This window comes from Syzygium oleosum, unplaced genomic scaffold, assembly GCF_021117445.2.
Source record: "Syzygium oleosum isolate NSW1041296 unplaced genomic scaffold, Sole_v2.1 Sole_v2.01, whole genome shotgun sequence".
Classification (NCBI taxonomy): Eukaryota; Viridiplantae; Streptophyta; class Magnoliopsida; order Myrtales; family Myrtaceae; genus Syzygium; species Syzygium oleosum.
Window position 1 is genome coordinate 24,432,250 of NW_026607485.1, and position 21,620 is coordinate 24,453,869.

Here is a 21,620-nt window from a genome sequence, read left to right on the forward strand (position 1 = left end):
CATCCGATTCTCGGTTCAATGGATCGAGTTTACTGTCAGATTACATATTTGGAAGCTTGATGTTGCTTCGTAGCGAGACCAAGTGCGTATCGATGGGAGACAATTTTGCTGGATGTTCCCAAAATCAGGATCTTGTGAGATGTTATGATCTTTAGTGCCTAGGTGGTACATGGTTACATCGATCTAATTAGACATTGCTTTGCCCACCACCATGTTTAAACAACATCTTGCTTAAGTGTAGACTGAAGCTGGGGTTGCATATGAGCCTTTTCTTTGTGTGCAAGATATGCCGTCAAGCCATTGCATCGGCAGCATCCAAGTAAACAAGGTTTAGATTACATCCAATAATACAGTGAGCAGGAGAAGAAAGAGGAATCATAAACTCTCTCTCACCCGATTGACTCTAGAAGTAGGCAACTTCCATTTCGACGGATGCAGGATGTTAGGAGGCTTCTCCCCCTTCTGTTCTGTGGCATGTTATTCGCTCAAAGTCCCATGGAGGGCGCTCTCTGCTTGAAGGATACTGCTCCTTTGACCGACCACGATTTGGACTGGATTGTCGAGTTGAGATTATGACGGATGTCGGGATGTTTCATGCCTAAAACATTGCAGACACTGTCACATTGCAATGTCTGCAATGTCAAGTTAAGGTTCTGCCGGTTCGCCCGGTTACGGACATAGCAGACACACTATGCTACGGACATTACTAAAACAAGCGCAAAGCACAAGGACTGAACCATATTTAATTTGATATATCCTCAGTCTAATATAAGATATTCATGGCTTAAAGGGGATGAAAAGAAGGTACTATGACATACTCAGGTAATAAAGACGAGCATCCAGGAAACATATGATTGATTCTGTGCTTTTGCGAAAGGGTCTTCATTTATCAAGGTTTGAGCTTAAAACCCTGTGTTTTATATTTACTTTCTTCATAATCCTTGGAGGAGATGAAACATTGATTAGCATATTGTAGGCAAATATACCGTCATCTATCCGTACTTTTTGTGTTGGAGATATGTTGTAATTCGGATTGATAACAGATGAGCGATAAAAAGCAAAGGTAAATCCAAATGGGGAAGATGCCTTCTTGACAAGAAAGAAGGTTTATTTTACTCTATTAGAAAGCTCATTGTGCTCCGCAATAAGCATATGGAAACTAAGCAGCATATGTCTACGCAAGTGTCTCCGGTACTTGGATCGCCTTGTTGACATATCTTCAATCATGTATTAGAGATAAATGGATCAACTCCTTTGAAGCATCTTGACATTTTTAGAACTATCTTGATTGAGGTGTTACATGTATCTACACAATTATCAGTCTTCTCATCTTGTATTCCTTTCAGCAGGCTAAGAACAAATTTCCTGTTCAAGATATAGAAGAACCCAACATTATGATGAGACAGTAGCAAAAGGCAGCAACAAATTTGTTCTTAATCAACAGAGGTTCAACAGAGTGCAATAACTGATTATCACAAACTCAATGTCTATACCTCGGTCTTCAAAGCCAAGGAGGACATAGAAATCAAGTTCTTATGCTGTCGCTATTGTAAACCATCGAATTGGAACACTCAAACACCAATCGCTAACAACTAATGTTTTTTCTACCCAGTAAAGCTCAGGTGGTCAAGAATAAAAAATCTAATCTCCTAATTGGTAGCTGAACAATTCAATAACAGTGAAAACAAGAAGTACTGTAAATGGAACCACAGAAACGCGTGCATAGTAATCTAAATATGCGCCTGGGATCTCATTGCTAAGCAAAGATTTGCTGTTACCTGTACTAGAACAGAACTAAGAATGAAGAAGAAAACGAAAATGATTACCTGGCCTCCTGAAGCGTAATACAGACGAACGGCTTTAGGTGATATTCGTGCATGACCCCTGCCCGCGTGTTGCTATAATACACGGGGAGTGATCAGGGCACTTATACACAGCGCGTTCTTTCGATTTCAAGTAATGATTGACGAGTTCTACAATAGTGGCCTTCGACTTCGAACCCCGTTGGCAAAGACTCCACAGCTTCATTGAATGGTCTCCCATTTGATGTTCTCCGTGCCAGAAACACAGCAGAGATGAAGTTTCTGAACTTTGCTGAGAGTGCTTTGGTATCCACGCCTATGAGAGAATAGGTGGGAATTTATACTGCACTCACATTGAGTTGGAGTCATGCCTGTTTTCTCTAGCCTTTTGGTGGATTTCACCTGCTTTTTTTTTTCTTCCCTTCAACTTGATTCACAAGTCTCATAACTTCCTCCGGAAGTTGAGTTGATTGACACCTTATTGCTGGTCCTACCAGGATGCTTCTTACTCAATGTATTCACTTACTTTTTTGCGAGTTGGTGGGCTTGTTACTTGTATGATTGGATACAATTAACTTTTTGTGAGTCTCTCCTTTAAGCAAATTAACAGAATAACAATTATAATTCATGCAGTTCCTTTTACTCCTTAACAGTTAACACTCAAGCTGATTAGTCACCTACTCGGCGGACCGTGCTAACTTTTAAGAGCTTATTACCCGGTCCTTCATTGTGTACACCTCTGTCATATGTGATGCGGATTTTGGTAACTCGACATCCATCTTTGTATGAGAAGAGGATTTATAGGCTAGAGTTCGAATTATTACTCGTCCTTCAGCTACTCTGTAACAACCTGGCCAAAACCATTCAATTCCGAGTCCCGCCAGCCACGTCTCTGTTGAGTCTTTCATGCTTGCTTATCACAAAGACAATTCAGCTATAGACAAGGGGAAGTAAAGAGTAAAGAATGGGACTAGCGAAATAAGCAGAGGAAACAGAGTTTACTCATCGCTTGGCTTTGCTTGAGGGTGTTGACTCCAGACACTTCCAAGTGGGTCAGTTCATAAATCCAAAGAACAAGTAATATTCTTTGGCCTTGTTTAAGAAGGCAAACTCCTGCAAGCTCAAGACACACGACTGTTTCAACAGCTTCTTTGAAGTCCATTGCGCATATTAACGATGTTAATAGGACCCATTTGGTTGAAAATTTTGAAAGCTTATAAAACAAGCTTCCAGTTTCTTCACGAAGACAGACTCCAGAATTTCATGTATGTAAGCAGAAGGCCAAGATATGAAGTTGCTCGAGTGTTTCCTGAGTGAAGAAGATTCTAGGATCTTATGCTAATGCATACTTTGAGCAATGATATCAATGCATGTAAGTGTATACACTTACCCGCCATCCCTGTAGCGAACATTATTAACATTTTGATAAATGGATATTTCAAGTTTGCGAAGCTAGTCAACTTAGATAAAAGCGTTTTGTGTCAAGTCGAACCAGTACATATGACATAGTCCGACATGGATCACCACAAAATGCCCGAACCGTTGCAATGGAAGATCAATATCGCAATCAACTGAAGTTTCATACCAGCAATTTAGTCCAACTATTTCATTGGCACAAGTCCATCACAGAATATGCAGTACAATACTTATCAAAACATATACAAGCGCGGGCGCTCACTCACACTCAATACAATAGATGAAAACTCTGCCACATTGTTGAAGAGCTCGAGAGGAGTCTTCACTAATTTTCTAAAACAGTATCCTGCGAAGCCACATCGTTGAAGAGCTAATAGTGGTAATTCTTCACGTTCCAAGGCTCACCAGAAATCATTGCCCTATACGAAACGTAGTGATCATCAGTTTAATTAGGACTTAGTGAATGGTTAGTTTGTGTTTCACCAATTGATAAAACCATCAGTATGCACCACAAGCGACTATGTGCACCCTACCTGGCCATACCCGTATGCATAGTGCTGCGGATTGAAAGAGGTATTCGAGTTGTAGTCCGGTAGGTTGTTGTCGAGCGTCTGAAATGGATGGAGTGATTCCATAGTTGCTTGAAGCGATGACTGATGTTGACAAAAAATTTCGTGTTAAAAGATTCAAATTACTCCGAAATATTTGGCTAATGCTCAGTGCATTATCGAAGCCAGTGAGACTTGGGAAGCAAAACCCAGAAAAGAGATTTGGTCCCTTTAATTATTTACCTCCTCATCCGTGTCTTCTGTTGACCCATGTTGATAGGCAACTGGAGTGTTATCAGTCACACTTGGACCTACTCCAAAACTTGGGGAAGTATCCAAGCTTTCACTTGGTTTCCTCTTCAAGCGACAGAGGATATATGGAATCTGCAAATATTTAATTGTTTTAAATGTAACAAAGATTAGTCAGTATAATCTGAAGTTTCACTTTGAATACACTGCGGAATATAAGTGAAAAAGAAAACCCGTAAAAGTATGTCACAGGGTCAAAACAAAAAAAAAATGATAGTAATTATACATGGTACAGTATTATAATTGGCTCGCTCTTTTCTTTTTGTAATCGGGACACGATGATGAAGTTAGCCTAAGCCCATGGAGTACCGTATATTCCATGCATCGGTTAAGTATAGGCGTTTGGATTGATGCAGGTTGTCCTAACTCAAAGCAATCTTGCACACAATTGACAAGATTTGAACAGGTGACTCCAATCCTGAACGGAAAATTGACTAACGCCCCAACTTCACTAACGCCATTGATATTACGTTACAGTTCAAAAGAACGATCATCCTACTTTCTTAAGCCTGGTCGAATGCACTATTAATTCACTCCTCACAAATTTATTTTGCACGTGAAAAATACAAGAGAAATCTTAGATAGATCAAATGGTGGACCTGGAAGATTGAGGAGCATCCATTAAGGAGTTCAGGATTTAGGTGATATTCGTGCAAGACCCATCCGGTCTTGACACGGCCTTTGTTAAATACCAAAATCCTCTTGGTGCCAATTAAAACCTTGGTGTCTCGAGCTTTTATGTCATCACTTTGGCAAGTGATCTTCCATTGACCACTCCTTGTCTTCCTTTTGATGCGCTCACTATTCTGGGCTACGTAAGGAGAAGGGCAGAAGAAAAACCAGTCCCACCCATCCGATGGAACATTCAAAATCCCTGCACTCATACATTGCAAAAGACTTAGGAGAAGTTATCAAAACATTAAAAATGCAAATAGTGTATGAACAACTTTTCTATGTATAATTACTGTTACGATGTCACAAATAAATGTGACAGCACATGCATAACTTAAAGGGAAAAGAGTAGGCACATAAAACTCACCTGGATATAGTCTAGGTAAATCCCAAGGATCCCATGCATAGAAATCCTCGAGCTCAGGGATGATGCAGTGATTGGTGTATCCAAGTACCTTGTTCATCAGGTGATGATTGACAAGTTCTTCCTCGGTCGGAAAGAATCTAAATCCCACCAGAAATTGCTCCATATGGAGAGTAAGTATGGCTGATTAACTAAGACAAGTGATACAGTTTTGAACTTGAGTGTTTGAGTAACTCCGAGTCCGTGAATTAATTGGAGGTGACCATTTATAATAGGACTGAAAGTTGACTCGAGTCTTCCCTTGTGCCAGAAGCCTTCTTTTTCCCTAAGCCTTGTTTCAGAAGGGAAGCTTGATACTATTCTCTATCTTCTCCGTGGAGGATTCCACCTTGGAGAAGCTACTGGTGAAATTCTCATTCTATCCTCCCCGGGAAAGTGAGCCAAAACCAATTTGTTTGCTAATTCCCATAAAGCTGTATATTAGGAGAAATTGACCCAAAGCATGACAACTAAATGACCCTAGGCATCCCGAATCGAGTACCGAGACTATCTAGTCTAAAAGTCCTCGTTCAAGTGCGGCCCGTTTTCTGAAAAATATTGATTTTTCTTCATTAAAAATCGGGCATGGGTGGCTGCCGGATTAACTGTCCCAACCCATCCAAAGTGTGATTCAACTCTTGGATGGGGCCAGCTTGCTACTAGGCCCGTGATCAGGTCTAATCAAAACCGCGTGTATAGTGGTTGATCTAGTGGTGGCCCTCACTTCCTTCGAGCCAAAAAATTCTTATTTTCTGAGATAACTTTTTTACAAAAAGAGCTATATATGGTATTTAACTGAAATTCATTGTCTTGCCCCCTCTAATCTCAATTTCTTGGTCCACCATTGCACATATGAATAATCTTTAAACAAGGTGGTCCTCATAATGACTTGAACTTAGGACCATGTAACTTGACTTACCGAGTTACATCGAAGTAAACAATAACTTTTAGTTAAGTTTTCAGTATGTTCTACTACGTACTTTTCATACCTTTGTGAAAATAACATGTTTGATGAGCAAATTTTAGAGAATAACCAAGAACAATTGACTATACTTCTGTCCAATAATCTCCTCTCGTCGCCCACATCGGTCTCATAAGACCAATCAAAGCGAAGCAAAGTACAATTCTATCTAATTGTTCAAGCGACCGTTACAAGACTTTGCTAGAATGGTTTGCATGGAACTAGTCATCAATCTCACGAGCTAAACTCTCCGTGTGCTTATGTTTTCGAGTTGGGTGCATGATATTTTTAAAGGTTACGACAGAAGAACATCCAGATTTATTTGGAAAGCGACTTTCGTCTTTTACTTATTATTCTTTTAAAAGTTTGATGTCACTTATAATTTGACTTCTTACTTGATTCTTATTGGATCACCTGTTCCACTCATCTGGGTGTGGGCGTCTGCTTGATATGGTCTCTTTTTAGCTCAGTCAAAATTTTTGTGTTTGATTGTGTTGCGAACAGTCGAATTAAAAAGCTATTCAGTATAGTTTCCAATCAATATCTGCTTTCTTTTTGTCAATGGACTCTCTCTCTCTCTCTCTCTCTGCGCGTGCTCAGCCACGTGTACTTGCGAGCATGCACATCTCAGTCGTGTCTTCTAAATCCGATGTCGAATGTCCTTTTGTGGGATAAATATAGGATATTTTGAAAGCTTCTGTCTCAATGACAAACAAAAGACGTTCTCACTTCCACAATGATCGCATTATACAGTGTAGAAGAATCCTGGGATGCTGAAGAGGGCTCAGTTGCTGTTTTCTAATGAATGATTGATCAAAAGAAAGGAAATCAAACAAAGAATTTGATGAAAGACACGCTGGAGTCTACATGATGATCAGGTGCAGTTGGCCTTCAGGTAATCAGTGTAATTGATTACGTAGCGTAAAACAGGTCAGGATCTACCTGGATTGGTCCAATAGACACCCGTCTGATCAATCACAGGTGCTAGTAGTAAGCCAGGTGATGATGGTGCACCAGACACAGCGTTGCTATGCTATCTTCTTCAATTTCTAACGTACAGATCTTAAACGCCACTACGTCGTGATTTTAAGATCTCTCTAGCTAATTTGACGTATGAGTGCGGAGCAACAAAATCTTTTAAGAGGCAGAGGTCCTGGAAAATGTGCAATATATGAATTCCGAAAAGACTTAAACTGTCCAAACATTTGCACTTGCTATGTAGCACAAATTTGAGGTGCGGCTGTAAGAGTTTTTCTGGTATGGGTTAAATTAATTGAAATTGTAATTAAACATTTTACGGGATTGATCTAATAAGGTAAAATATAAAAATTCTTAAATAGTCTAATATAGGACTTGGTAGTGTTAGCCGAGTAAGGCCCGGCCCGTGATAAGAGGGTTTGACTTAAGACTCTATGGATAGTACTCAAGTCCCTTCTCTATCCTGATGCATAAATTATCTCGCATAAGGACCAAACGCTAATTGTGAAAGGCAATCTCATTAAGCCAGTGATACAGAAGGTAATAAAGGAGAATGACTTGCGTAGAGAATCGTTGCTATTCTGCATTAAGAATGATGGATTCCAAATCAGGTGTGCAAATCCCTATTACTCGATTATTTGTTCTAGATTCTAGCTATAGAGATCTTGGATGTCGTTTTCTCTGCCAACAGCGACAAAACATGAGCTGTCCGGATTGGTTTGATCGTGCACATACTTGTCCAACCAAAGAGATGACATTAGTCTCCTCCCCCAAAATTCACATCAAGAGAAAGGAAATGACACATACGGAAAACAAAGATAAAGTTGAATTCTGACACGCTTTCATGTGGCGTTCATCCTTGGCAACTCATGTTCAGAATTTACACTTACAATGCAAGCACTAAATCAAGATAACAGCACTCAAACTCTCAAGCCTCGGCAATGAATTTGATGATCAGTAGACATAGACAACGGCTACATTCATCATGGGAAGAAGGTGTTCCCTACATAACCATCAGCCATTGCTGTTGCGAGCCTGAAGCATGAAGCTTGAGCAGCCATGGCTACATCTCTCTTAGTTTTTTCCTTTTATTTGCTCTCCTAATAAATCGGCCTGGCGCGATCGGAGCTTCAAAAACAACTTCGAGTCATGCGCGCCTTATCTGGTAGCTCTTCTCACAGCTAAGCCGAATCAAACTCAACCTCTCCAAGCCGGAGGTTATCTACCCATGTTTAGAAAGAGAATGGGTGGTTATGTATTGAAGTGAAGGGAGGAAGCATTGGCATTTTCATTTTAGTTTTTTCTATTGATCATCGTTTTTCATGAATATATGTGTTTCTTCACACTTGAGTAGAAGTAGAAAGCTTCCACGTCTCTTAAAGCTTCCCCTATTCCCAAACTCATTCAACTCTCTTCATTGAGGCTGCACTTGCTTCGAACAGCCTCTCTAGGTTTCATCTATTGTTCCTTCTTCTTCTCGAGCTTCGATTTCATTGATTTCTTTTTCATATTTATGTTGCTCGTTGAAGAGATTCTAGGGTTTATAATTTGGGTTAATACCACCAAAAACCCTAAACTAGTACATGTTTGACAATTTTACCCCGAACTTTTTTTTTTACCACCAAAAACCCTAAACTGGTACACCTATGATAATTTTACTCCAAACTATTTTTTTACTACCAAAAAACCCAAACTAATACACATGTGATAATTTTACTCCAAACTGGTAAATCCGTGATAAATATACCCTAAACTATTTTTTTGACCACGAAAAACCTCAAACTGGTACACTTGTGATAATCTTACCCAGAACTAATAATTTTTTAATATTATTTTTTATTTTTTCGATTTTTTTTTCCTTCATCTTCAACCTCTAGTCGGTCGCCGGATCGGCGACCGGCCAGAGGCGGAAGCCGGTGAGGTCGGCCCTACTGGCCGCTGGCGAGGGCAGCCCTCGCCAAATCTGGCAAGGGTGGCCCTCGCCGGCGTCGGGCAGCCCTCGCTCGACTCAGGCGAGGGTCGCCCTCGCCAGATCCGGTGAGGGCAGCCCTCGCCCGACGTCGGCGAGAGCGGCCCTCGCCAACGGCCGGCAGGGCCGACCTCGCCGGCCTCCGCCTTTGGCCGGTCGCCAGTCCGGCGACCGGCCAAAGGTTGAAGATGAAAATAAAATAAAATAAAAAAATAAAAAAATTCAAAAAAATTCAAAAAAAATAAAAAATTAAAATTAAAATTTTAGTTCATGGTAAAATTGTCACATGTGTACCGTTTGGGATTTTTTGTGGTATGTTCAGGGTAAAATTGTCACCAGTATACCAGTTTGGGGTTTTTTGGAGTATGTTTGGGGTAAAATTGTCACATATGTACCGGTTTAGGGTTTTTTATGGTAAAAAAACAGTTCAGGGTAAAATTGTCACACGTGTACCAGTTTGGGATTTTTGGTGCTATTAACCCTTATAATTTCAAACATTGAGAGAGGGCTAGGGTTCCTAAATAAAATTTCTTGATTGGAGACCAGTAGGATCATTTACCATAAGGAAGGTTACTGTTCGAAATAGTATTTCGCCTCATATTGTTTGCATCATTTGATAAGTAAAAAGTGTTGTTTAGCAAGAATGTATAGAATATTCTTTTCATTAGACTTTTTAGATGTGGAGGCATACTATTGATCCTAGATTGGGTTTAGTACTTGGCGAATTGTTGCCCGGTTCTTCCCAACAAAGTAGTATCAAAGCTAGCGTTGAGATTCTAGTGTTAAATGGAGGAAAGTAGTGGCACCATGTTTAAGTTAAATGCCTCGAATCCCTCTATTTGGAAGCCTCAGATGGAAGACAGATTATATTGTAAAGATTTGTATGATCCCATTGATGGTGATGAGGTTAAACGAGATGAGGAAGATAATATGAGCGAATGAATCGGAAAACGATTAGATTTATTCGATAATGGATTGATGATGGTGTGTTTTATCATGTGTCTCAAGAAACGAAAGCGAATACTTTGCGGAAGAAATTGCAAGATCTCTATGAGAGGAGAACACCACAAAATAAAGCTTTTCTAGTTAAAAGACTTGTGAATTTGAGATACAAGAAGGAAAGTAACATGTTGGAACACTTGAGTGAATTTTAAGATGTTGTAAATCAATTGAAAAATCTTGAGATTGATCTTGGTGATGAATTGTAATCGTGTCTATTGCTTGTTACTCTTCATGATAGTTGGGACACCCTAATTATGGCATTAAACAATTTGGCTCCTTTCGATGTGCTTTCTATGAGCATGGTTAAAGAAAGCTTGTTCAATGAAGAAATAAGGAGAAAAGGCTTGAATTATGCTTCTAAATCAGAGGTTCTTGTTATAGAAAATAGGGTAAGAACTCAATCAAAAAAATTTCAAAGTAATGATAACGAGGCAAGTCAAAAGGAGGTCGAAATCAAGGCCGAGGAGGAGTGTGAAGTGCTATAATTGTGGCAATATGGAATATTATGCCAAAGAGTGTTGGTTGCTAAAGAGAGATAAATCTCATGATAGAAATGGTGATCGAAAGAAAAAAGAGAAACAGGTTACAAGAGCAGTTGCATTCGATGGTGATATCAATGTTCATATGTAACGATGGTTGTGTGAACCTTACATGCCAAGACTCTAGCTAGGTTGTTGATTTTGCAGTTTTATTTTATGTCACCTCATAGCATGACTATTTTACATCCTATCGTAACGGTAATTTTGGTTGAGTTAGGATGGGAAATAGTGATGTTTCTAATGTTATTTGCATGGGAGATATTTATTTGGATACCAACATTAGATGTAGTTTACTTTTGAAAAATATGACAAATGTTCCAAATATTCGACTTCACTTAATCTCCATAGCTCCCTTAAATGATGATGGTTACTGTAGTATCTTCGGTGATGGCAAATGAAAACTGACTAAAGGTTCCATGATAGTGGCCAAAGATAAGATGACATGCACTCTCTACGCCATGCAAGCTAAGTTGATCAAGGAAGAGGTGAATGCAGTAGATAACTCCTTTGTTGACCTATGGCATATGAGACTCGGTCATCTCAGCAAGAAATAGTTCCTCTCCACATACGAAATCAGATGTACTTGATTTAGTTCACACTTATGTTTATTGCATGGATGCTAGAACCCTTAGTGATGCATTATACTTTGTGACATTTATTGATAACTACTTTAGAAAAGTGTGGGTTATTGCTTTAAAATCTAAAGACTAGGTGCTTGCCGCTTTAAAATAATTTTTTTTTTCGTAAGGTGCTTTAAAATAATTTCATATCAACGTGGAAAGAGCAATCGGGAAGAAGTTGAAATGTTCGAGCTGACAATGGTGGTGAAATAGAGGCCCGTTTGAATATTATTGCAGGGATTGTGGTATCAAGTTTGAGAAGACTGTTCCGAAAATACCACAATAAAATAGTGGCGAAGAGAATGAATCGGGCAATTAATGATCGGATTTGGCGTATGCTCTCTCATGCGAGGTAGCCTAAGTCATTTTGAGGTGAAGCAATGAGAACAGCAATGAACTTGACAAATCTTTCGCCATTAGTTCCTCTTAAGGGGATGTTTCGCAAAGAATTTGTAGTGAGAAAAATGTTTCGTATAATTACTTGAAAGAGTTCGGTTGACGGGCATTTGTGTATGTTCCTAGAGATGAAAGGTTGAAACTTAATGACACGTCTAAACAATGTATCTTCTTGGATTAGGGACATGAAGAGTTTGGCTATAGGTTATGGGATCTAGTTGCAAAGAAAGTCATTAGAAGCCGAGACGTGATATTCTTTGAGCATTAAACCATTAAAGACATTAACAAACTAGGGAGACCTAAGAACGTAGCTCAACATATTATTAGTTTTAGCCCAAATTTTCCTACCGTATTGAGTGGAAAACATAGGGGAGAAGTGCATGGAAATCACAAAGATGATGAATCCTCACAAAATGTTGATTCTTCATTTGAGACATGTGAAATAGTTGAGTAAGAATAGCCAGTTGAGCCAGTGGAACCAATTGAGCAAGAGTAGCCGGTTCTCCCTTGAGTTAGGAGATCTAAAAGAGAACGTAGACCTTCACAAAGATATCGATCACATGTGTATATGTTACTCACTGATGTAGGAGAGCCAGAAACTTATGAAGAAGCTACGTCATGTGATCAAAAGAATGAGTGGCATGAAGCCATACAAGAGGAGCTCAAATCATTATATGAGAATCATACATTTGAATTGGTAAAGTTCCCTAAGGGCAAGAGAACACACACAAATAAATGGGTGTACAAGTTGAAGATGGAAGAAAGTAGTTTGCAACCATGATACAAGGCTAGGCTTATTGTGAAGGGCTTTCGTCAAAAGAAAGGAATTAACTTTGTAGAGATCTTCTCACTAGTTGTAAAAATGTCTTCTATTCGAGTTGTTTTTGGGTTGACCGCCACCTTGAATTTAAAATCTGAATAGCTTGATGTAAAAACAACTTTCTTCATGGAGACTTGGAAGAAGAAAAATATATAGAACAATAGTAGAAAAATTTGTACGGTCTCAAGCAGGTGCCAAGGCAATGATACATAAAGTTCGAATAATTCATGGAAGATCACGAGTATGATAAGACCAACTCCAATTATTGTGTTTTTATGAAAAGATTCTCAGATAATGATTTTCTTATCATTCTACTCTATGTGGATGATATGTTGATAATTGGGCATGATGCTAAGAAAATTAAAAGCTTAAAAAATGAGTTGAGTAAAGCTTTTGGAACAAAGGATATTGGTTCGACAAAGCAAATCCTTGGTATGAGAATTAATCTTGACAGGAAAAACCGGAAACTTTGGCTATCTCAAGAGAAGTACATTGACAAGGTATTAGAAAGATTCAACATAAGCACATGTAAACCGGTAAGTACTCCACTTGCAGGTCATTTTAAGTTGAGTAGTGAAGAGTGTCCTACAAGTGAGAAAGAGAAGGAAGAGATGATAAAAATTCTTTATGCACCGGCCGTGAGTTATTTGATGTATGTCATGGTTTGTACAAGATTAGATATTGCTCATGCAGTTGGTGTTGTGAGTAAATTTCTCTCAAATCCAGGTAAAGAATATTAGGTTGCTTTGAAATGGATTTTGAGGTATCTTAAAGACACTTCTAGATTTTGCTTGTGTTATGGAAACAGAAAGCCTAAGTTATTTGGTTATTCAGATGCGGGCTCTACCAGTGATGTAGACTTTCGAAAATCCACATCAGGTTACAAGATAACTTTTGCAAGGGGAGTGGTTTTATGGCAATCAAGATTACAAAAATGCGTTGCTTTGTCTACGACTGAAGCAGAGTGTATCGTTATTACCAAAGAAGGTAACTCTTGTAGATGCAAAAATTCCTACATGTGTTGGGCTTGAAGTAAAAGAAGTCCGTCTTGTATTGTGATAGCATGAGTGCTATCTATCTTAGCAAAAACTGGTATTACATTCAATATCGAAGCATATTGATGTGAAGTATCATTGGGTCCGAGAAAAATTTGAAGAGAAGTTTTTCCAACTTGACAAACTCTACATCGACAACAATGGATCCAACATGATGACCAAAGCGTTACCCACGGTAAAACTTGACTCTTGTAGAAGCAAAGCGGGCATGATGGATCTTTTCACATGAGGTGGAGGGGGAGATTTGTTGGCTAGGTCCGCCTATGTGGGGCCCAGCTAACACTTAAATAAATTAAAACAAAGAGACCAAAGTCAAAAAGAAAAGAACAAAAGGTGGGGTAGCTTCGTGACTGAGAGAGTGAACCTAAGAAGAGAGAGAAAAAGAGTGAGAGGCAGAAAGCACTGAGAGGGAATGGAGGAGTAGAAGGAAAAGTGGCACTCTTTGCAAGCCCAATTCGAAGGCCAAAATGTTGACGGAATTGGCTCAAATTTTTATATGTTGTTGTGAGACCGAGGGTTACGAGTTGATTGGTTTCTCCAATCGTGGTTAGATTTTTCTCTCCCATTTATGCAAATCCACCTTTGTGGTGATGGAAATGTTGTTGTATTATTGATGTTAACTTGGAAAGAACTTTGTGTAACCTACTACTCTTGGTAATTAGTGGAGGTTTTTAGGCGGTCCATGATTTTTCCCGTATTCAGTTCCATGTTAAATCTTGGTATTATTTGTTGCATTTGTCTCCTTATAATTGTGAGATTGTATTGTTGGAATATTGTTGGTTGTTGTTAGAATTAAGTCGATTTCGGTTAGTTTAGTTTGGGGGGAGATATTGATTCTGAATTGGATTTACTCATTGGCGAATTGTTGTTGGGTTCTCCCTAACAAATATTATTTCCTCCATAAAGCATTTATTTGTCTTCTCCTTCTCGAAATTTTATTTCATTGATTTCCTTTCCATGCTTCTGTTGCTCTTTGAAGTGATTCTAGGGTTTCTAATTTTTCATTAAAAGAGGGCTAGGGTTCCTAGTTAAAATTTATTGATGGGAGATGACTTTGACCATTTACCGTGAGGAATATTGCCATTCGAAATATTATTTTGCCTCATATTGTTTGCATCATTTGATAAGTAAAAAGTTATATTTAGCAAGAATGTATAGAATATTATTTTCATTGGACTTTAGATAAGGAGGCAAACACATACTATTTTTTCCATAAAGCATTTATATGTCTTCTTCTCGAGCTTCCATTTCATTGATTTCCTTTCCATTTTTCTGTTGCTCCTTGTTGAGATTCTAGGGTTTTTAATTTCTTGTTGAAAGAGGGCTAGGGTTCCTAGTTAAAATTTCTTGATGAGATCGATTAGGACCATTTACCATGAGGAATGTTACTGTTCGAAATAGTATTTTGCCTCATATCGTTTCATTAATTGATAAGTAAAAAGTGTTGTTTAGCAAGAATGTATAAAATTTTCTTTTCATTAGACTTTTTAGATGTGGAGGCAAACACATATTATTTCTTCCATAAATGATTTATCTGTCTTCTTCTTCTTGAGCTTCGATTTCATTGATTTGCTTTCCATTTTTCTGTTGCTCCTTGAAGAGACTCTAAGGTTTTTAATTTCTCGATGAAAGAGGATTAGGGTTTTGATAGGAGATGACTAGGACCATTTATCGTGAGAATGTTGCGCTTTGAAATAGTATTTCACCTCATATCGAGTGCATCATTTGATAAGTAAAAAGTATTGTTTAGCAAGAATGTATAGAATATTTTTTACATTGGACTTTTTAGATGTGGAGGCAAATACATACTATTTCTTCTATAAAGCCTTTATCTGTCTTCTTCTTTTCAAGCTTCGATTTCATTGATTTCCTTTCCATTTTTCTGTTGTTCCTTATGGAGATTCTAGGGTTTTTAATTTCTCGTTGAAAGAGAGCTAAGGTTCCTAATTAAAAATTCTTGATGGCAGACGATCAGGACCATTTATTGTGAGGAATGTTGCCATTCGAAGTAGTATTTCGCGTCAAATCATTTGCATTGTTTGATAAGTAGAAAGTGTTGTTGAACAAGAATATCTAGAATTTTCTTTTCAATGGACTTTTTGGATGTGGAGGCAAACACATATTATTTCTTCCATAAAGTATTTATCTGTCTTCTTCTTCTTGAGCTTCGATTTCATTGATTTCCTTTCCATTTTTCTATTTATGCTCCTTGAAGAGATTTTAGGGTTTTTAATTTCTTGTTGAAAGAAGGTTAGGGTTCCTAGTTAAAATTTCTTGATGGGAGACGATCAGGACCAAGCATCAAGAGTCTTGAGGTACGATGTATCAAACATTTCCTTTTTTGAGGTCAAAAGGCATCACTCCCTCCCCTAAATTTATTTTTCCTTTGGTGAGCGGATAGAAACCCGTTGAAAGAGCTTTAGAGAGCAAGTAGGGGTATCTTATCGATTTGACTAGTAACACTCATCACAACTTTCCCTCGACTGTGAATAGGTTTTGAGAGACCACTCTTTTATGGGTGAAACCTGTTCAATAACACAACTCATATTATTCACATATTTGATAATGCTATCAAAAGTTTTCTTATGAGGAAAGTTGAGAGGCATGAGACATTATCTTATTCGAAATAGTATTTTGCCTTATATTGTTTGTATTGTTTGAAAAGTGAAAAGTGTTGTTTAGACTATGTTTGTTGCTTAAAATCTATAAAGCTTATTTGTTTTGATTGATTGACCCGGAGTGTAATTTGTCTAATTGAACTTTCTTCATCTTGCGAATTCTCATTTTCCTCTCAGGATGTCCACATTTACAAGCATGTTTCGAGTGGGGATTAAGGTAGAGAATTGTCTTACAATGTTTCGAGTGTTGAAAGCGTATTCAACTTCGAGCTCATAGCAGCACAAGAAAAAGAGTACTTCCACAAGACATAATTCCCAAAATCTTAGAACAATGTGATTTTCACAACATCATCAGAGACGAGAAACATACCTTAATCTATCATGATTCCTTATGAAGTAATCAATTGTAGATGAGAAATCTTTGAAGAAATAGGTTTCTCTCTCTTGATCCCTTTTCGCTTTCTGACGTTCTTGATGGAAAAGAAACCGTCGTTCTATTCTGGGGTTGAAAGAGGACCAGTTTCTAATTAGGTCTTTTATAGTCACACCATCCATCAGGATGTATGGTAATTAGAATACACCTCTCTATTGACCAATAAGAATTTAACACATAATAATTGTTAAACTTAAATCACATATGGGCTTCATTGAGTTCTATGCAAATCAAACCCTAATATTTGCACAAGACTTAATTCCCAAAATTTTAGAACAATGTGATTTTCACAACATCATCAGAGATGAGAAATATACATTGATCCATTATGATTCCTTGTGAAGTAATCAATTGTAGATAAGAAATCTTTGAAGAAATAGGTTTCTCTCTCTTGACCCCTTTTCGCTTTCTGACGTTTTTGATGGAAAAGAAACCGTCGTTATATTCTTGGGTTAAGAGAGGACCAGTTTCTAATTAGGTCTTTTATAGTCACACCATCCATAAGGGTATAAGGTAATTAAAATACACCTCTCTATTGACCAATAGGAATTTAGCACATAATAATTGTTAAACTTAAACCGCATATGGGCAAGGCCATTAATCACGTGGGCCATAATAAAATCCAACATTCTCCCACTTGGCCCATATGATATTATTCAACTTTAAAGCTTAACAATAAAACACAATACGCAAAGTATAAGCTAAATCCTTTCTCAATTTGGCCAACTCATAAATCATCATTAAGTAAGAACTTATAAGGATCATGGCGGTTGTATGTCATTAGTTCGACATAGTTCCTTCCATGTATCACAGCATCAGTCCTATACTTAACATGATCAATAATGAGAGATAACATAATGGTCTAGCAATAATGTTTCTTTTCAGAAACAAATCCTGTTGACATTCACATAATTCATTCATGTATATACCAACATAAGGAAACAGGATGCGTAAGTGTATCAGAAATAATACATAAGTGATATCGAAGTATCAATGATTATCAAAAAAAAAAAAAAAAGAAGTATCAAGTACATAAAGAGCATAAATCTTTGACATAATATCAATGATGGTTTTTCAATAATGCCCATTCTTTCGACATGTTCACTAAATGTCTTTGGTGGCAACCCTTTAGTTAACGAATCCGCAACCATAAAATTGGTGCTAATGTGCTCAACGGACACTCTTCGTTTATGAACTTCTTCTTTAACGGCAAAGTATTTCAATTTCATGTATTTAGCACCCTTCGAATATTTGTTGTTTTTAGAGAAGAAGACTGCTGCTGCATTATCAATGAGTGAGCTCTGGTAATTTATCTTTCACCCCCGAATCTCCATGTTTTTATTGAGTTATTAAATTTCATGTTCAACTTATATTATTCAATTTCGCTATACATACTAATAGTATGGTAGAAGAAGGCTTGACATATCAACAAGCTGAAGGGATAGCAAAATTAATCAAGGGTTTGGATCATATTCTTGTGAAGATTGCTAATTCATTGGTTCCAAAGTCAGAAATTCATGAAGTAAAATCCTACCTTGTTAATGCATTAGATGCTGCTAACTCGTTGATTGTGATGCTAACTTGTTGGTTGTGATGCTAACCTCCTTGCACTGTCTCTTTTGTAGACTAAAGAACTAAGCAATGAAGCTAAGCGTGAACTTAAAAAGTCTCAGGTATGCATTGATTGCATTTTGACATTGCTTCTATTGATGTTTGCATTTATTGTGTTACATTTGATGCAGGACAATCATTTATCTTTGTTAAAATCTGGCTTCGCCAAGTTTGATGAGGATCAGAATCGTGTGATGAAGGAATTTTGCGATGATTTAACTGGGATAGGTCGTGAAGTGTACTTAGAAAGCTGTGAGGATTTGCTGGCAGCAGAATTATCCATATGTGCATTCACCTTTATTCTCATTATGTCAACAGCTTCCATTGGTTATGCTTTGTATAACTTCTTCAAGGTAAGACCTCGTGCTTAAAAGATATTGGCACGGCATGTTATGCCTAATTCAACATGGAATGTTGGTGTTTGATACTGACTCTACATACTGACATTCTGCTTGCTTGATGTTTATCATGAAGGAATAGGATTTTGACATTTCACGGGTTGAGGAAGAGGGCCTACCTCCGTAGCTGCAAGGTGCAAGCTCTGAATCGGGAAATGAGCTTGATTAATCTAGTCTAGTGGACATTTAGTGGGTTTAGGTTGGCAATCGGGAAGTTTAGCTTTTCCGGGATTTTGTATCCAATATCATTTACACTTTGTAAATATTGATGTTCCCTTTTGCGAAGGGTATGTTGCAAGTATTTGCGACTTCCACAAAGGTTTTATCTCTAAACTGCTAGATCCAGCTTCCATATTGGCTCTTAATATAGCATTAAAGCAGCTTCCTTTCCATAGACTGTGGACATCGTGTTGACCCTCAGTTATTGCAAAAAACCTCAAGAGAAATTCGACATCAGTAGTCACGAGTAGTATTGAGAAGATGTTTGGAAATTTAATAGAGCAATAAGTAATGAACAGCTACGAATGCAATAAAAAGGGATATTTCACTGGCTGTAAATGTGAAGCGGACGTCCGATTATCGTTTCATTAGTGTTCTCAAAAAGTGGAATGTTAAATTTCATCATGTACCCATGGCCATACTCATGTTGCATCGACCCTTTTGAACTAACGTCGATTTAAATAATCATTAATAACGTCTGATTATATTAACAAAATGAAGACTCAGTAAGCGCGGCTCATGCATCGAAGGAGGCCATGTACCCTAGTTGAAGTCCATATAAATCAAGAAAAATAAATGTAACTATAATTTTTCTTTGCGTTTTCCTTTGTAAGAGGAGAAGACATGCTCCAAATAATCGGTGGAGCAGATCAGGATGACATCAACATCTTTCATGCCTAGGTAATTTGAAATCGACTAATGAAGCCATTCTTTTCAATGTACTTGTTAAATTCAATATATTTGTCTAGTAAGTACAGGGTAAAGAATAAACAGGAATGGTTCAGCAACACAAGACTTGTTAATTATTCTATACAATTATTTTAAAATCACTGATTTTTCCTGGTCAAACTGAGTATGAGGACACAGAAAAGGCGGGCTATCATAGCAAATTGGCAGAGAAAAAGAAAAGGCCTTTTTTCCGGTTGAACTTAGCTGTTGTATCTATTTGTGATGATGGTAAAACAGGATTCTTGACATGGCAGATGCCAATGGGAAAGGGAATGGCAATAGGTCTCTGGATGATTCTTTATCTTTGTTTGGTGAACTCGAAGGGCTGGTAGAAAGATGCTCGATCGTTGGTAAGACCGTTGGTAAATTCGTGAATGATCTTCGGCAATTCGCTGACTGGGAGGTTCCTTGCAGTGACACAAGCATGAAAAGTCGAGAACTTTTTTCTGAAGAAAACTGGGCATTCATTTTCCAATCCAATGTTGTTTCCTGTAAGAACTTGGTTGATCAATTGTCTGATGTTGCTTTACCCGATGCGATCAGTAATGCTGTTACGTTCAATTCAGAGTTTGCCGATGTATTTGGATCGGTCTCTCAAGTTCGTGGCACTATTGACACTGCACTCGAGCAGCTATTGGAAGTTGAAATGGAGCAGGGAACTATCATTGAACTAGAACGGCATTACTTTGTTAAGGTAGCCGTCATCACTGAGCGGCAGTGGGCTGTTTAAGAAGCATCTCTTAAGTGTAGGGATCATCTCTCCTGGGAAGAGGCTGAAGAATTAGCATCCCAGGAAGAATCTTGTAGGGCACCACTTGACCAACTCCACCAATCCTGGAACCAGAGGGACAAACGGACTTCTTCTCTAATTAAGAGAAACGGATGTTGAAAGTCTCTTGAATCCGTGTCGACATCATTTTCAGTCTTTAATGAATGCTGAAGAGGAAGTAGACTTGCATGCTTTTAGAGGGAAAGCACTCTAGTCCACATTAGTTAATCCCTTTCATGAATTAGAATCACTGGACAAAGTTCTGACTTCAGTTGGTGCTTCTGCTTTGCATGCAGGCATCAGGGCTCCTAATTTAGCAGATTGTATAAGTTCTGGGCAGGCGTTATCTGAAAAGGTCTAGAAGTTCGGTGGGTCTGGGAAGAAAAATGGCTTCTTTATTGGGAAAATATGCGTTCTGGATTCATTTCTTGATGTATGGACACATGAGATGGCTTCGTCCATGGACCAAAAGTTAGGTTTTGACCAGCTTGTCCATGCTGTGAGGAAAAAAGCTTGTGCTCCAGCTCGAGAAACCTATGGGTCATCACCTGAAAGATCGCGTATGCTGCCTATATCAATGGCATGGTTAGAGAAAATGAATGACCATTCAAAGCAATTGAATGGATCGAGGAATGAATTAGTCTTTGAGCAGTTGCACAAAGACCTTGGGGCTGTTAAACAATTCCAGCTTATGCTTGAAGGACACTGCAGTGCGCCTGAGACTGCTCGTGCTGCAAGGTCGGCAGCATCTCTAATAAAAAGGCAGGTACATGAGCTCAAAGAGAATGTAAAGGAGTGCTTACAGATTGTTCAGATGGAATGAATGCACGGCATTCTATTGACACCCTCACATAATATCCAGATCACATTGCATAAATTGCTATTCAGTTGTGACAACCTGCAACAAATTATTCTAAATCTCAACAGGCAAAGACTGTTGGAAGTAATGCAATCTGCTGCATAGCTCGGTCAATTGAGGGCCTGCAAGCAGTTGAAAGAACTTCCGTTACTGCAGAAGGACAGCTGGAAAGGGCAAGGGGATGGGCGTGTGTGGCGGTAGCTCTTCCGGTCTTCCTGGAAATAGTTCCAGTAAAATGTCAAAAAATCCTCCTCAGTTAACCAGGAGACGGCAATTGAGGCGGGATGCAAGGGGGAAAGCATCTGAATTAATCTAAATTTGCATGTCTAAAGTGGAGTTTGAAGCGTCAAGAGATGGCATTTTCTGGGTTCAAGGAGGAGAACATCCATTGATGACAAGCAATGATTGCAGAGCATGGCAGCAAGCAAACTTTAGCGCTTTGACAAGATTGGTTGTTACTTATAATTCTTTCACAAGTACGACTGTGTCACTTT

General features: G+C 38.3%; 1 protein-coding gene and 1 long non-coding RNA gene across 2 annotated transcripts; both read right to left on the reverse strand.

The window, feature by feature from the left end:
* Positions 1–1,076: 1,076 nt before the first annotated feature.
* LOC115676172 (uncharacterized) lies at positions 1,077–2,167 on the reverse strand. The gene is made up of 2 exons (XR_004005125.2): positions 1,827–2,167; positions 1,077–1,365 (listed from the first exon to the last, which is right to left on the reverse strand). It is a non-coding gene; the product is annotated as an uncharacterized LOC115676172 (long non-coding RNA).
* A 1,310-nt stretch (positions 2,168–3,477) lies between these two features.
* LOC115676215 (NAC domain-containing protein 14-like) lies at positions 3,478–5,329 on the reverse strand. Its single transcript, XM_056302617.1, has 4 exons — positions 5,115–5,329; positions 4,675–4,949; positions 4,010–4,150; positions 3,478–3,871 (listed from the first exon to the last, which is right to left on the reverse strand). The coding sequence occupies exons 1-4, from the start codon at positions 5,275–5,277 to the stop codon at positions 3,737–3,739; spliced, it is 714 nt and encodes a 237-aa protein (XP_056158592.1). The 5' UTR covers positions 5,278–5,329; the 3' UTR covers positions 3,478–3,736.
* Positions 5,330–21,620: the final 16,291 nt, after the last annotated feature.